Source organism: Miscanthus floridulus, chromosome 4 (genome assembly GCF_019320115.1).
Source record: "Miscanthus floridulus cultivar M001 chromosome 4, ASM1932011v1, whole genome shotgun sequence".
NCBI classification, from domain to species: Eukaryota; Viridiplantae; Streptophyta; class Magnoliopsida; order Poales; family Poaceae; genus Miscanthus; species Miscanthus floridulus.
The window spans coordinates 79,569,992-79,583,283 of record NC_089583.1 but is presented as its reverse complement, the minus strand read 5'-3'; the positions used below and the strand labels follow the sequence as shown (position 1 = coordinate 79,583,283).

Sequence of the window (13,292 nt, the reverse complement as noted above, 5' to 3'; positions counted from 1 at the left end):
CATTTTATTTTGAAAGCCCCATGTCTCACAAAAAAATCATCCCTGACCTTTAATAGACATTTCAAAAGCTAAGTCCCAGGTTAATTTAAATCTGAGTTTCTACATGAGCCCTAGGACCTGGCTATGAGATAAACTTTTATATACAGTTTTTAGGAGAGTCAGGCTAGTTACCCATCTCAATAAAGTATATAGCTATTTGTTCAATGAATGTATAGGGATTCAAGCAATTGCGGATGATTTTGCTAGTAAATATGTTCATCCTATTGTTAACAATTTTATCATTTAGGGAGGATTACACTTTTTCTTTTCTAGTGCAAGACTGCAAGTCAATCGGTTTACTATGACATTTTACTATCGACCAACCATTACAGATAACTTTCCCTCAATTCAACATATAATGACGGAAACCAACTTTAATTTTTTAATCTGCTAAATTCATTGATGGTTAGCATGTATTACCAACTTGCCACATTTTCTTAAAAGAGTTAAATACACCACCATCCCTTGAATTCGTCATGGTGCACCATTAGACCCATGGACTTTCAAAACACATTTTTAGTTCATTATTAAACTTTTCCAATAGTGCACCACATGTTCATGTTACCATTTCAGCACATTAGGATAACTGATTTTTAATTAGAGAAGGGAGTGTTTTTGTTTCTAGTTAATTCCTGCTGCCATTCGTCCTATTCGCTTGGAGGAATTTGGGAGAATCTGGAGGAATTTGTGAGAGTGTGAACAGTGAATTCCAGGCGCCTACAGTGAATTCCGGCTGGTTGAAACAATAGATAGAAGTTGTGCCTTTTGTTAAACTTATCATCTTAGAATAACCATTCCATTTTGTAATCGTGCTTGGAACTCACATTTACTTCTTTGGATTCTATACGTTTTTCCCTGCCTGTATTTTTCTAGGCCGGGAAAAAAATATTGGCTACATTTACTAATGTTAGTGTCAATCCGTGCATGACATTCATCAACAGGCAAGAAAAAGTGAACATCAGAGAAGTAAGTAGCACGGCTAAGATCTTAGGCACGGCTGTCTGCGTGGGAGGAGCTATCACCATTGCCTTCTTCAAAGGTCCGAAGCTGCCGAGGGAATTTGTCAGTGACCCGTTCATGCTTCTGCATGAGTTCAGCAGCGACAGCTGGGTGATGGGTGCGCTCTTCCTCGTCGGCAGCAGCTCCTGCTGGTCCTTGTGGCTCGTATTGCAGGTCAATCCACTATGCAACCATCATGCCTAGACTACACAACCGTCAGAATTTTACTAGCAGCACAAGAAAGAGTGAACATGAGAGAAGAAGCAAGTGGTCAGATCAAAGCATGGTAATTTTGTTTCCAGGGTCCTATCTGCGAACGGTACGTGGACCCTCTGTGCCTGTCGGCCTGGACCTGCTTCCTCTCCACCCTGCAGTCCGCCGTGCTGGCTCTCTTCCTGCTGCCGGACCGTAGCGCGTGGAGGATCCACTCGCTCTTCGAGCTCTCCTGCTACGTCTTCGCGGTCAGTTCCACTCCGTTTCAGAAACAACCACGCAGTCGGAAGATGAGATCGAACTTGTTGGCTAACAGAGACTCGTCGTGAGTGCAGGGCGTGTTGGGGTCGGGCGTGGTGTTCTACCTGCAGTCGTGGTGCATCTCGGTGAGGGGCCCTCTCTACTCCGCCATGTTCACCCCGCTCTGCACCGTGCTCACCACCGCGCTCTCCGCCGCCATTCTCCACGAAACAGCTGCACGTCGGAAGGCACGCTCTCTCCTTCTCTGAAAGACAGACCTGAATACACTATACTTGATGGTTCCTTCAGTTCTTTGGCGTTCTCATCGAGCGACTAAACCGTTTTTTTGCATCTGGGACTGATGACGCCAAGAACTGATTCCTTTTTGTGTTTCTTTGCTGTCTGTCCAGCTTGGTAGGCGTCATCACTGGCCTTTACATCGTCTTGTGGGGGCAAAGCAGAGGACGCCAGGATGGGATGGGGAGGGTGCCACCGGCTCTAAGCAAAGCGGACATGGAGCCGCACCCTCACCCAAACTCTCAGCTTGACCTTGAGAACACTCTCGATGCACCTCTCATGGCAGGCAGGGAGCGTGCACAAAGCACGCAACTGACCGAGGGAACAGAGGAATTTCTTTTCGGTTGCTATATATCTGGAGGTAATTGTAGCTGTGAAAATGTAAGTGTTGCGTGCCATCCTTGAGCTACATAAGAAGTAAAGAAATGAATAAGCTGATGAGGTGTTGAATGCGACAAGGACTGTGGATATACAATTATACAGTAGGATAGAATAGTATGTTCGCAGCTCACAGAACATGTGGTGGAGAACTGGAGATGCTACCTGTAAGACGGCGATGTGGTCGGGGGCCTCGGGGAGTCGGGGCAACGAAGAAGAGAAATCGACCAAGTTTGCTGATAATCGATTGATGATGTATCAAATTCAGATGCGACACCGGCATGAACTAGCTAATGTTATATTCTTGAGATCGTCTAGGTGTAGATCCAGTGGGTGTTTATTTTACTAATTGAATCAAATAGACCTTTAGCTTTTTTCGGGAAAGGAGAGAGAGAGAGAGAGAGGGAAATGTAGGAGCATCTGACCGTCGGAGGGTTTGGAGGAGCTCCCTGCTTTCGCTGCTTCACCGGTGATGATCTGCGCTATGGCAGCGACGTTTGGTGTAGCTGTGGAGACCGGCGGTGGTGGAGGCAGTGGCGCTTCCCGTCGCTGGCAGTGCCACCCTCTGGATCGGATTAGGGTTAGGACAGTGGGACTGTGGCGGCGGTGAACCTCGTACCTAGAGCCGTTTGCCCCACCTCCTCTTTATAGGCACTGTGCGACGGGGGCCCACTAGCCACTAGATGGCTGAACGTCCCCGATCAGGACGCGGTCAAGGGGTCCGTCTCGACCGTTGGGTCAAGACGGATGAGATCAATTCTAACATTCTTCCCCTTGATCTCAACTCATACTTTAACTTTAAACTTTGACTTTAATCCCTTTCACTTTTATTTGTTCCATTATAGATTAGTGCATAGAGCATGCTTCATCGTCACGGTCAATCGCCGATAGACTTAATAGCTACAATACACATCTCTGTTCTGAAACAGATTCTTTAACTTTGGGCCCTTTGTTGTCCGGAAATCATATGCTATACCATAAACCCATGTCGACTGTGTGTTCTTCAAACACACTGGGTGGTAAGCCTTTTGTACGTGGATCCGTAAGTATTTGCTTGTTACTTATATGTTCAATATTTTTAGTATGATTCCGGACTTTCTCCTTCACAACGTACAACTTTAATGTCAATGTGTTTGGCAGCACACTTGACCCGTTGTTATAGGAGCGAATTACTTAAATGGTTATTGTTGTTGTATACCATTATCAATTCCGGGTGTAAGTTCTTTTAACCATTTCGCCTGTCCTTAAGCCTCATAACAAGCTATACCATGGGTATGCATCTTTGATGACACCATAACTGTTTCTTTGGAGCTTTTCCACAATAAAACTTCAACTACGAGTGTTAGCTACTATGTGGGTTTCACTAAACATCTCGTCAAAATTTAACTTTTGTACCCACAACTATTTGAGAGTACTTTTTCTTTCTTACTCACCATGAGGCCTATAAATCCTTGCACAATTGTAAAACATTTTCAACTCCATTCCAGTGATCTATATCTGGACTGGACTTCTGCCAAAAACATAACGGATACATAACCTGTGTCAGGGTAAGTTCTTGCTTATAAGCATTCAATAAGCTTCCAACAGCTGAAGCATATATGACGTCCATTTGATCGATCTCACATTTATTCTTGGAACACTGAAAGTTCCAAAAACTATTACCCTTGACTATAGGAACAGGCGCAGGTTTATTCACATATATATACTTTATTTCTTCTTATCTCGGTAAGTTCCAATTCCTGTAACGAATGATGCTTTACCAAGATCATTCTCATTGAAACTTGAGGACAAGAACTGCTTCTTCTCCAATAGTAGATTAACACCACTACTAGCGAGTAAGGTGCTACCCACATGCAGGATTAGGAAAATAAATTTCCCATGTTTAAACTTTGCATAAATATAATTGTCCTCTACATTCTCTTTAAAACCCAAATTTTCTTATTGTACTGTCAAACTTCAAGAACCACTGTCTTGAAGCTTGCTTTAATCCATAAATGGATTTTTTTCAGGCAACATCCCTTACGTTCTTTTCTGACAAAACCTTTTGAGTTATGCCATGTAAACTTTTCCATACAAATCCCCGTTGAGAAATGTGTCTTTACATCTTTCTGATGTAACTGTAAATCGTAATGTGCCACTAACACCATTATGATTCTAAAAGAATCCTTGCATGCTCATTATAATCTATTCCTTCTCTTTTAGTAAATCATTTCGCCATAAGTGACGCTTTATAGCTTTCCATATTCCCTTTTGGAGTCATATTTATCTTGCAGACCCATTACAGCCTACTGTTTTGGCTCCATTGAGAATTTCTTCTAAGTCCCAAACATCATTGGTATTTATCGATTTCATTTCATCTTCCTTTGCTTCTTGCCATTTAGACGAGTGAACGCCTCTCATGGCTTCTTCAAATAATGTGGAATCACTCTCTATTTGAATTTCTTTCTTAACTTTTACTTCTTAGTCACCAGAAATATCTGATTTTCTTATTCTTTGAGACTTTTTGGGGCCTCATGGCACTTCTTTCATATGGGCTATTATTACTCTTCATTACCAAAAAGGCAATTGTTCTATAGCCTCCTGTATCACAAGATCCTTGTTTACTTATTCATCTTCTTTAAGTATGTCATACAACATCAACATGTATTAAGCAATTTGTTGCTCTAAAACACTGTAGTGGATATGTAATCCCACTTTTATTCAAGCTTTAGGTATCTATATATCATGCTCCCCCAGATTACTCCATCTTCTTTAAAGATGGTGTATCTTCAAATTTCTTATTTTGGGTTTAATCTTTCAAAACTCGAATGGTGCTTTAAGCACCGCCTTAATAACTTTGAGACTCGTCCAGTATGAATACTAGCCGACTATACTATCTTCCTATCGGAACTGTAAAAGGTCCAGTAATTTAGCTATTTCTTTACTTTAGGGGTATCGTTATTATGACCGTCTTACACCCTCAACGATCACATTCATCTTTTATAGATCACTTTTACCTTCAATGCATAGTATGCATTGCATTATCTGAAGTATAGGGAAGTATCTTTCTTAATTAATCTTATATTTCTCCCCCTCGAAATGTGGTATGAACTTTTCTACCATAATTTCGAAACATTCAGAACTCTTGTGAATGAGAAAACTTTGATTACTTACTTTATCCACATGATTACATCATGCAAACAAAATTCGTATGGGAGTACTTTTTCCTCATTACACTTCAAAACTCAACATAGTCTATTATTATCAATACTTCTGCAAGTCACACTTGCATATCATTCTTATCTTTTGGTTCACATGCAACTTTCTTTTGTTCTTAAACTCGTTGAGTACTTAATAACCATGACACAATTAAAGTGTACGGTCAATATTAGGATAGCATAAGAGCTATCACAAACTTCTCTCCATGTGTGGGATATTTTTTTAGAGCATGAGTCATCACATCCTCCTCCCGCCATGCGGGATAAGTACTATGCCAAACTCTCCCGCCATGCAGGATTGGTTAACATATGTACTATGCCAACTTTACCCTGCCAAGCGGGTATTTTCTTAAACTTTTTCCACCATGCGGGTACTATCATAAACTTTTTCCCGCCATGCGAGATAATTCCCTTGAACAGACATAATTGCTAGGATTGGCTCGTGTTCAATCATCAAATTCAGAAATAAATCCGAATATTCTTTAACACACATGTGTAATCCAATGTTAGTCAAATTAAACATTTATATGACTTTTATAACTCTCATAAGTGAAACTGAAAATAAATTCTTCTTCACAGAGAGTACCTAAAAGACATTTCTCAATGAAGACTCTCATTGATCTATCTCTTTTCTTGGATCAATATCCTAGAATTCTTTTCTTTTAAAGTCATTCTTTAAAGAGAACACAGTCCCTTAAGCAATGACATTCTTTCATACATAACTTGCCCTTAGGCATTTCATCATCTGAGTTATAAGTACCCAGCTCATTTCTCTTACTGCCTTCAAGAATGAAAGCATGGAGGTCTTTTGTCTGAAAACATATTCAACAATAATGCTCATTAAACTTTGAAATCTTTATGTTCTATTCTATATCATCGTTGGGCAGAAATAGAATAAAACATCATTCTTCTACATTAATTCCACATCACCGTTGGACAGAAATAGAATTAACGTATAGAAATTCAATAATCTTGAAAACATAGTACTGCTCCTCAAAATTAAATTCTCCCGTTGGTTCGAATTTAATTAGAAGACAATCAACTTCATTGCAGCGGAAACATGAAAATACATTTCTCTAGTTTAAGAGCATTCCTTGATCTTTATCTTTTCTCTAGAAAATTGGTCAGTTTGATGCAAAATTCATCAGAGATTTAAACTTTAAACATAAAACTCATAGAATTATAATATTGTTATCATCAACGTTGGTCAGAAAATAACAATACCATAATTTAACTTTAAACTTAAACTCATAAATAAACTTATAATATTGTTATCATCAATGTTGGTCAGAAAATAACAATATTATAATTTATCTTAACTATCAACCATCTATTCCTCCAATTAAAATTTTTTCAGCTAGTTCTAATTTTAACTGAAGGATAAACTTTTCATCATTTACTGAATAACTATAACTGCTCTTCAAATTAGAAGACAATAAACCTTTAACTTTGCAGCGGAAAATTGACAAAATTTCTTTTCTACTTTTCAGAAGCATTTTTCTATACTTTTCTACTCTCTGAAAATTCTAACACGTTGGTGCAATAATTATCAGAGATTTTAAATCATTCTTTGAATGAAATCATCAAAATTTGCTTCTGAAAAATAATAAAACAATTCTTAATCATCACTGTGCATTCTGGCCTGGTCCAGCACTATGTAGCCTGGAGCCCAGCAGCAGCAGTGTGCGTGGCCCAGCTGCTCACGCGCTCGGCCCATATGCTACAACAGCGCGCGACGCGCAAGCAGCAGCAGCGCACGACCCACCACTACGCGCGCACCTTCCTCCCCGCGCCCAGGCCGCAACCTGGGCCTGGGCCGGGAAAGCTCAATCCCGCCTGGGCCGCTGAGTGGCCCGGTCATTCCACGCCGTCGGATCAAATTCGACGGCCGTCCGGCCGTTTCGCCTGATCAAAACCCCGCCGTGGCCGGCCCCCCTCTAAACCCTAGGCTTATTTCTTTCTCCCCTTCTCTCTCGCACGTCTCTCTCTCTCAGCAGCGCGCCACACACGAGCGACAGCGAGCCGCGCTAGAGGGGAAAACGAAGACGGCGCCACCGCGGGCCCTCTTGCCGGTGAGCGCGCTCCTCGTCGGGAGAGCGCGCCGCCGTCAAGCGGCTCCGAGTTGGCGCCCTGTTCCCGTACCCGCGCGGATGTATCTCGGCGACGAACACCGGCGCGGTCCGGTCTTTCCCGCACGACAGCGGAGATGGTAGCGGTGAGGTAAGCCACCGGCCTTGCTTTTCCCTTTCCCCATTTCTGCTTGTTTGGATCTTGCTTGCTCTTCTCGGTTTTGATTGATTGGGATGGGGATCGAGTTAGGGTTAGGGTTTCGGGTTAGGGATTCACCCTTTTCTTCTTCTTCCCCGAGTCTACAGCAGGTTAGGGTTCGGATCTCATCGTTTTCTTGAATCCGAGCCCTCTGTTTCCATCTTCACCCAGTTAGGGTTAGGGTTAGTGAAAACCCTAGTCTGTATGCTTAGATCCGAAAGGATTTAATCCGTTCTTTTCTTTTCTATTCTTTTGATTCTCTTCCCGCATGTCAGCAAGCCGGCAGCAGGTGCTCCATCCTGCGTGAGGTGGTAGTGACAGCAGTGGGGAAGCCCTGGTAAGACTTCCCTGGACCGTCCAATTTCTTTAGGGTTAGGGTTACATTTTCTTCGAACCGAAGTTCGTTTCTCTTTCTTTTCTTTCTTCTTTTCTTTGCCCCGATCTAGATCACACGCCTAGGGAACTGGCTTTGATGCCAATGTTATATTCTTTAGATCATCTAGGTGTAGATCCAGTGGATGTTTACTTTACTAATTGAATCAAATAGACCTAGAGCTTTCTTCGGAAAAGGAGAGAGAGAGAGGGGGGGGGGGGGGGGGAAATGTAGGAGCATCTGACCGTCGGAGGGTTTGGAGGAGCTCCCACTTTCGCTGCTTCACCGGTGATGATCTGCGCTAGGGCAGCGATGTTTGGTGTAGCTGTGGAGACCGGCGGTGGTGGAGGCAGTGGCGCTTCCCGTCGTTGGCAGTGCCACCCTCTGGATCGGATTAGGGTTAGGACAGTGGGGCTATGGCGGCGGTGAACCTCGTACCTAGAGCCGTTTGCCCCACCTCTTCTTTATAGGCACTGTGCGACGGGGGGCCACTAGCCACTAGATGGCTGGACGTCCCCGATCAGGACGCAGTCAAGGGGTCCGTCTCGACCGTTGGGTCAAGACGGATGAGATCAATTCTAACAGCTAGTTCATGATGAGATCCAACAGAATATTACATGCATGATTAATTTTGCATATCCGTCAATTCTCTATCTCCACGATTTGGTTTGACTAAGGATGAAAACGGAAAGGAAATATCCCGAACCGAACCGCATCGTTTTCTACATTTGACCCGAGCGAATTCGTATTTTCGGACAAAATACGGAATACTAAATTCGAATTCGAAATTCGGAACACCAAATTCGAAATCGGATCGAATTCGGTTTAGGTTTTGTTCGACCGATTTCTACTTTTCTACTTTTAATTCGGAATATCTCGAATTCGAAAATCGGTTTCGAAATTCGGTTTAAACCAAATTTGGCCCACTACAAGTCCAACCTTAGAAAAATTATATCTTTTTCATACGATCTCGGATGAAGATGATTTTTATATGAAAATTGTAGCTCACAACGAGATCTACAACTTTCTAGTTCTTAGTTTTTTCATTTGATGTCTTGAAGATATTCAAAAAAATTAAACAAAATCAGCGATATATTAATCGTGTACAAGCGCTTGTTGCCTTAAAAAATTATATCTTCCTTACGTCGTATCAAATGGAGATACTTTTTAAGAAAGTTGTAGGACTTGTTAATTATTATGTACTTGTTAATTGTTATGTATTTGGTCCTACGGGTCAATATTCCGTATTGATTTTTCGTATACCGACCGTGTTCGACATAATTCCGCTTGAATTAGTTCATTTTCGAAATTTTTGATATTCCGTAAGTTCATGTTCGTTTTCGTGTTCGGCTTTACCGCTTTCGTTTTCGTTTTCGTATTTAAAATGTAGAAGTAGAAAACGGTTGAAAGTTTTTTTTTTACCGTTTACGACCGTTTTCATCCTTAGGTTTGACCACGGAACTCCACGGGAGAAAACAATCAATCGGCCGTAAACAAATGCAAGAGTGACGGCGCAGCTGACTCATCAGAGCACGGGCGGCTGTTTATATAGCTGCTCGTTTGTCCGCGAGCGCGCACATGGATGCTCCTACTTAGCTGGCGAAGCGGCGGATCGAGGAAAGAGGCGCCTCCTGATCTCTGACCGTACGTCTCTTCCTGCCCCGGCACCACGCGTGCTCGCGGATCTCGCTCGCGCGCGCGCCATGGCAGGCGCCGGCGCCCCGTGGCTGGAGCGGTGCGGGCCGAGCGTGTGGATGCTGCTGGTGCAGCTGTTCTACGCGCTGGTGGACGTGGCGCTCAAGACGGCGTACGGGCTCGGCATGCGCCCCATCCTCTTCGTCACCTACCGCCAGGGGATCGCCGCCGCCACGCTCCTCCTCGCGTCGCTCGCCACCAGGGGGTGCACGCTGCGGCCCATGGCCGTCGGCGCGCGGGGCTTCGCGCTCCTCTTCGCGGCCTCCCTAGCCACGTGAGTACGCAAAGATGAGCATGCGCTCACTCCATAGCTAGTTCTTCATCGACCTCTGGTTTCTGATTCAATGGGAATTATATGGGACAGCGCCACAGGTCAATACTTCTACTTTCAGGGCCTCCACCTGGCTTCGCCGTCCATGGCCAGGGCCACCACCAACCTCGCCCCCGGCATCACCTTCGCCATCGCCGCCGTCATCGGGTACAGTGTTCTCTTTCTTTGCTTTGCCCTTTCTCTGTTCTGTTTTGTTTTCGAGGAAAGTTGGGCCTGCCATTTCGCGTTTTTTTGGACTGCTGGGCCAGAACAATTTCTTACTGATGGGCTTATTTGCTTTGTGGGCCTAATTGGCTCTGTTGAAAGAAGGAACATAACATCCCAAGGCCTCGCCCGTAGCAGCCCAAATTCTTACTCCCGCCTTGGACCCGGCTCGCAGGCTAGAGAAGGTGGATATCAGAAGCTTGAGGAGCGTCGCCAAGATCGTGGGCACCGCCATCTGCCTCGCCGGAGCAGCATCCATGGCGTTCTTCAAGGGCCCAGGGCTCCTTGGCGCGGCTCTTCTCTCGGCGACCAGCGACAGCGACTGGGTCAAAGGAGGCATCTACCTCGTGGGAAATGCTATCTGCGTCTCCATCTGGTACATCTTGCAGGTACAACTGATGATTACAATAATGACAAGACCATCTTGACGAGATTCATTCGACACGTCGCTGCTAAAATGGCGGACTTCTTCTAGTATTTTTAAGTGGTAATAAAACACTACCACTAGTCATAACACATGGGAATCCTACTAGGAGGCATTTAGTAGGAAAAATTTATACTTAATTTTGAATGCTAAAGCACTAGGAGAAGCTCACCTCATTTGGAGAAGTCTAAAATTCTGGTCATGAGTCATCATTGCAGTTGAGTTAACGAATGGTTTCAGGTGCCGGTCTGCAAATCGTACCTTGATCCTCTATCTGTTGCCACCTGGATGTGCTTCTTGGCGACCTTGCAATGCGCGGCGATGGCGCTCTTCCTGGAGCCCAATTACCTGGAGATCTGGAAGCTTACATCGTTCTGGGAGTTCCCCTGCATCTTATATGGAGTAAGCTCACCCGGATCGCTCGTCCACCATCTACACATCGGTTTGAAATTTGAACTGCATTGCATAGTGATAAAAGTTGAACAATTTTTGTAGGGCGTGTTTGCGTCTGGCGCCAACTTTTTCCTCCAATCATGGTGCATAGCCGTGAAAGGACCCCTCTACAGCGCCATCTTTACGCCGCTGAGTGCTGTGATTACAGCAATATTATCCACGCTCTTCCTGCATGAACAGCTCCATGTTGGAAGGTACGCTTGCTTCCACTTTGCATAATGCAGCATAGCGTCTGAACACCTTGCATCGCTACTATATATATATATATAGTCACTAGACAAGTATCAACCGTTCAATCGGCAGTGATATCACTGATTTTTTCCCCTCTTGTGCAGCGTCTTAGGTGCAGTAACGATCATCGTTGGCTTGTACGTCGTGTTGTGGGGTAAAGCGGATGATACGAAGGGCAGAGATCACCAATCCAGTGATTCCAAGCAGACAGTAGTTGCGGATTGCATTGCTGTCAGAGTAGAGACTCGAACCAATCTTTCAGAACCATTGCTACCGACGACGGCGGATGCTAATACTCAGTTATTCTGATTTCTATTTGAGAACATGATAACTGCATGTTCAAACTTGTTAATGGTTCAAACTTCCAACGTTTCAAGTGTGGGGATGCTATTGTTGGGGAAGTAGCCCACTACAGGAACACACCCATTGTAGGGCTGACAGTGGATCGGGTAAGATGTGGGTAGAGTAAATACCCGTGTGTGACAAATTGTATATCGGATAAAATTTCATACCTGCAGCTGTACCCCGCGGGTAAGATTTTGTATCCGCATTCACTGGGTATGATAGATACCCATAGGTACCCGCACCCACAAGTTATATTATCAATAGAATAGAGGAGATTTTTTTTTTGTGTGTGTTTAGCAGTAAAGGCTAAAATATCGTACCCGCGTCCATATCAGCAGGTAGAATCTTATACTTGTACTTCTACACACGGGCACCTAGAGGAAGGAACAAATGGGAGTCTCGAAAACACTCCTATATTCCTATAGAGCGCTTGGGGGAGGGGCCCGCTGGCCACTCCTAGCGCTCTATAGCGCAAGCCATAGCTCGGATGGTGTGCTCTCCACGTGCGGAGGCCACCGGTCACGAGTTCGAGCCCTGCTCAACTCGTGATTTCTCACCAGGGTTCCTCTCGAATAAATTTGCAGGTCCTGAACATACGTGTGAAGCCATAATAGTAGTGTGGCGTGCCCGTCGTTTGCGGAGCCCATGGGACTTCGTCGATATCTGGAAGGACGCATGGTGTGTGTATAGTTTGTAGGTCTAGCGTGCGGTAGAGGGGGTGCGTCTGCGTGCGTGGGTGTGTGTGAGTATGTTACATTAAAAAGAAGACTTATTTTTTGTAGGCAAGGTTGCCTCCAAACTGAGGTCATGGAGTATCATCTCGTGAAATGTCCCATCGAACAATATAGTGCCGGCTCTCTCACTTCATTTTCTGCAAAATCGAATCATCAGTCTCAACCCCTCTAGATATTTCCAAGCGCACCAGCAATAGTCTCGCTACTTCTGGAATCGGTAACAACAACCACATTTACGCATTTGCAGCTGTATGATGCATCAACCCATGTGTTCTCACAATCTATTAAAGTTTTAGCATCCTTTTGGAAGGGTTTGGTTTGATGAATTATTGCATTCTAGATGATGCTTGCCATGGACCTAGTCCAATTTTAAGCATGCCCACTAGCTAGGATAGAATCGCTCACCGAAGACGACAAGCAAGACAGTGGAAGTGGAAAGAGGTGGATGCTCCCGGAGGAACGTTAGGCTGGACTTTGCCTCTCATGGTCATGGGACACCACAGGACCTCAGCTTTCATGTCGCTCGTCATGGTTGAAGACTTAAGCCTTCGTCTTCCTTTCTTTGATCACTTCATTGTGGAAAATGGTGCTACAAGTCAGGAAGCGTCAGTAGCAACCCAGCGAAACCGTGTGCTAATGTGTGGAGGACAGAGATCGGTGCAATGGTTTCAGAACCGGAAACGGCAGTTAGCTCAACAACTTGAGCTAGGTAACATCAACATCTTGTCACACACCGAAAACCTGTTGATCTTGTCTTCAGAACAATATAGGATCGTCGTTGTTTCAAGTCAGGCGAAGTTTCGAAAACAAATTGAAAAACTGAGCAATCAAAGGTGGAGGTCACTCGGGGAAAAGCATGAATGAAAGTAAC

General features: G+C 44.3%; 1 protein-coding gene across 1 annotated transcript; it reads left to right on the top strand.

The window, feature by feature from the left end:
* The first annotated feature begins 9,559 nt into the window (after positions 1-9,559).
* LOC136551815 (WAT1-related protein At4g28040-like) lies at positions 9,560-11,954 on the top strand. Its single transcript, XM_066543356.1, has 6 exons — positions 9,560-9,973; positions 10,064-10,177; positions 10,410-10,623; positions 10,899-11,060; positions 11,154-11,305; positions 11,447-11,954. Exons 1-6 carry the CDS (start codon positions 9,708-9,710, stop codon positions 11,649-11,651), a joined length of 1,113 nt encoding a protein of 370 aa, XP_066399453.1. The 5' UTR covers positions 9,560-9,707; the 3' UTR covers positions 11,652-11,954.
* Positions 11,955-13,292: the final 1,338 nt, after the last annotated feature.

Coding starts and splice junctions, on each gene's coding strand:
- LOC136551815 (XM_066543356.1), top strand. CDS start 9,708: ATGGCAGGCGCCGGCGCCCCGTGGCTGGAGCGGTGCGGGCCGAGCGTG. Junction 11,061..11,153: donor TCCCCTGCATCTTATATGGA/GTAAGCTCACCC, acceptor CAATTTTTGTAG/GGCGTGTTTGCGTCTGGCGC. Junction 11,306..11,446: donor GAACAGCTCCATGTTGGAAG/GTACGCTTGCTT, acceptor CCTCTTGTGCAG/CGTCTTAGGTGCAGTAACGA.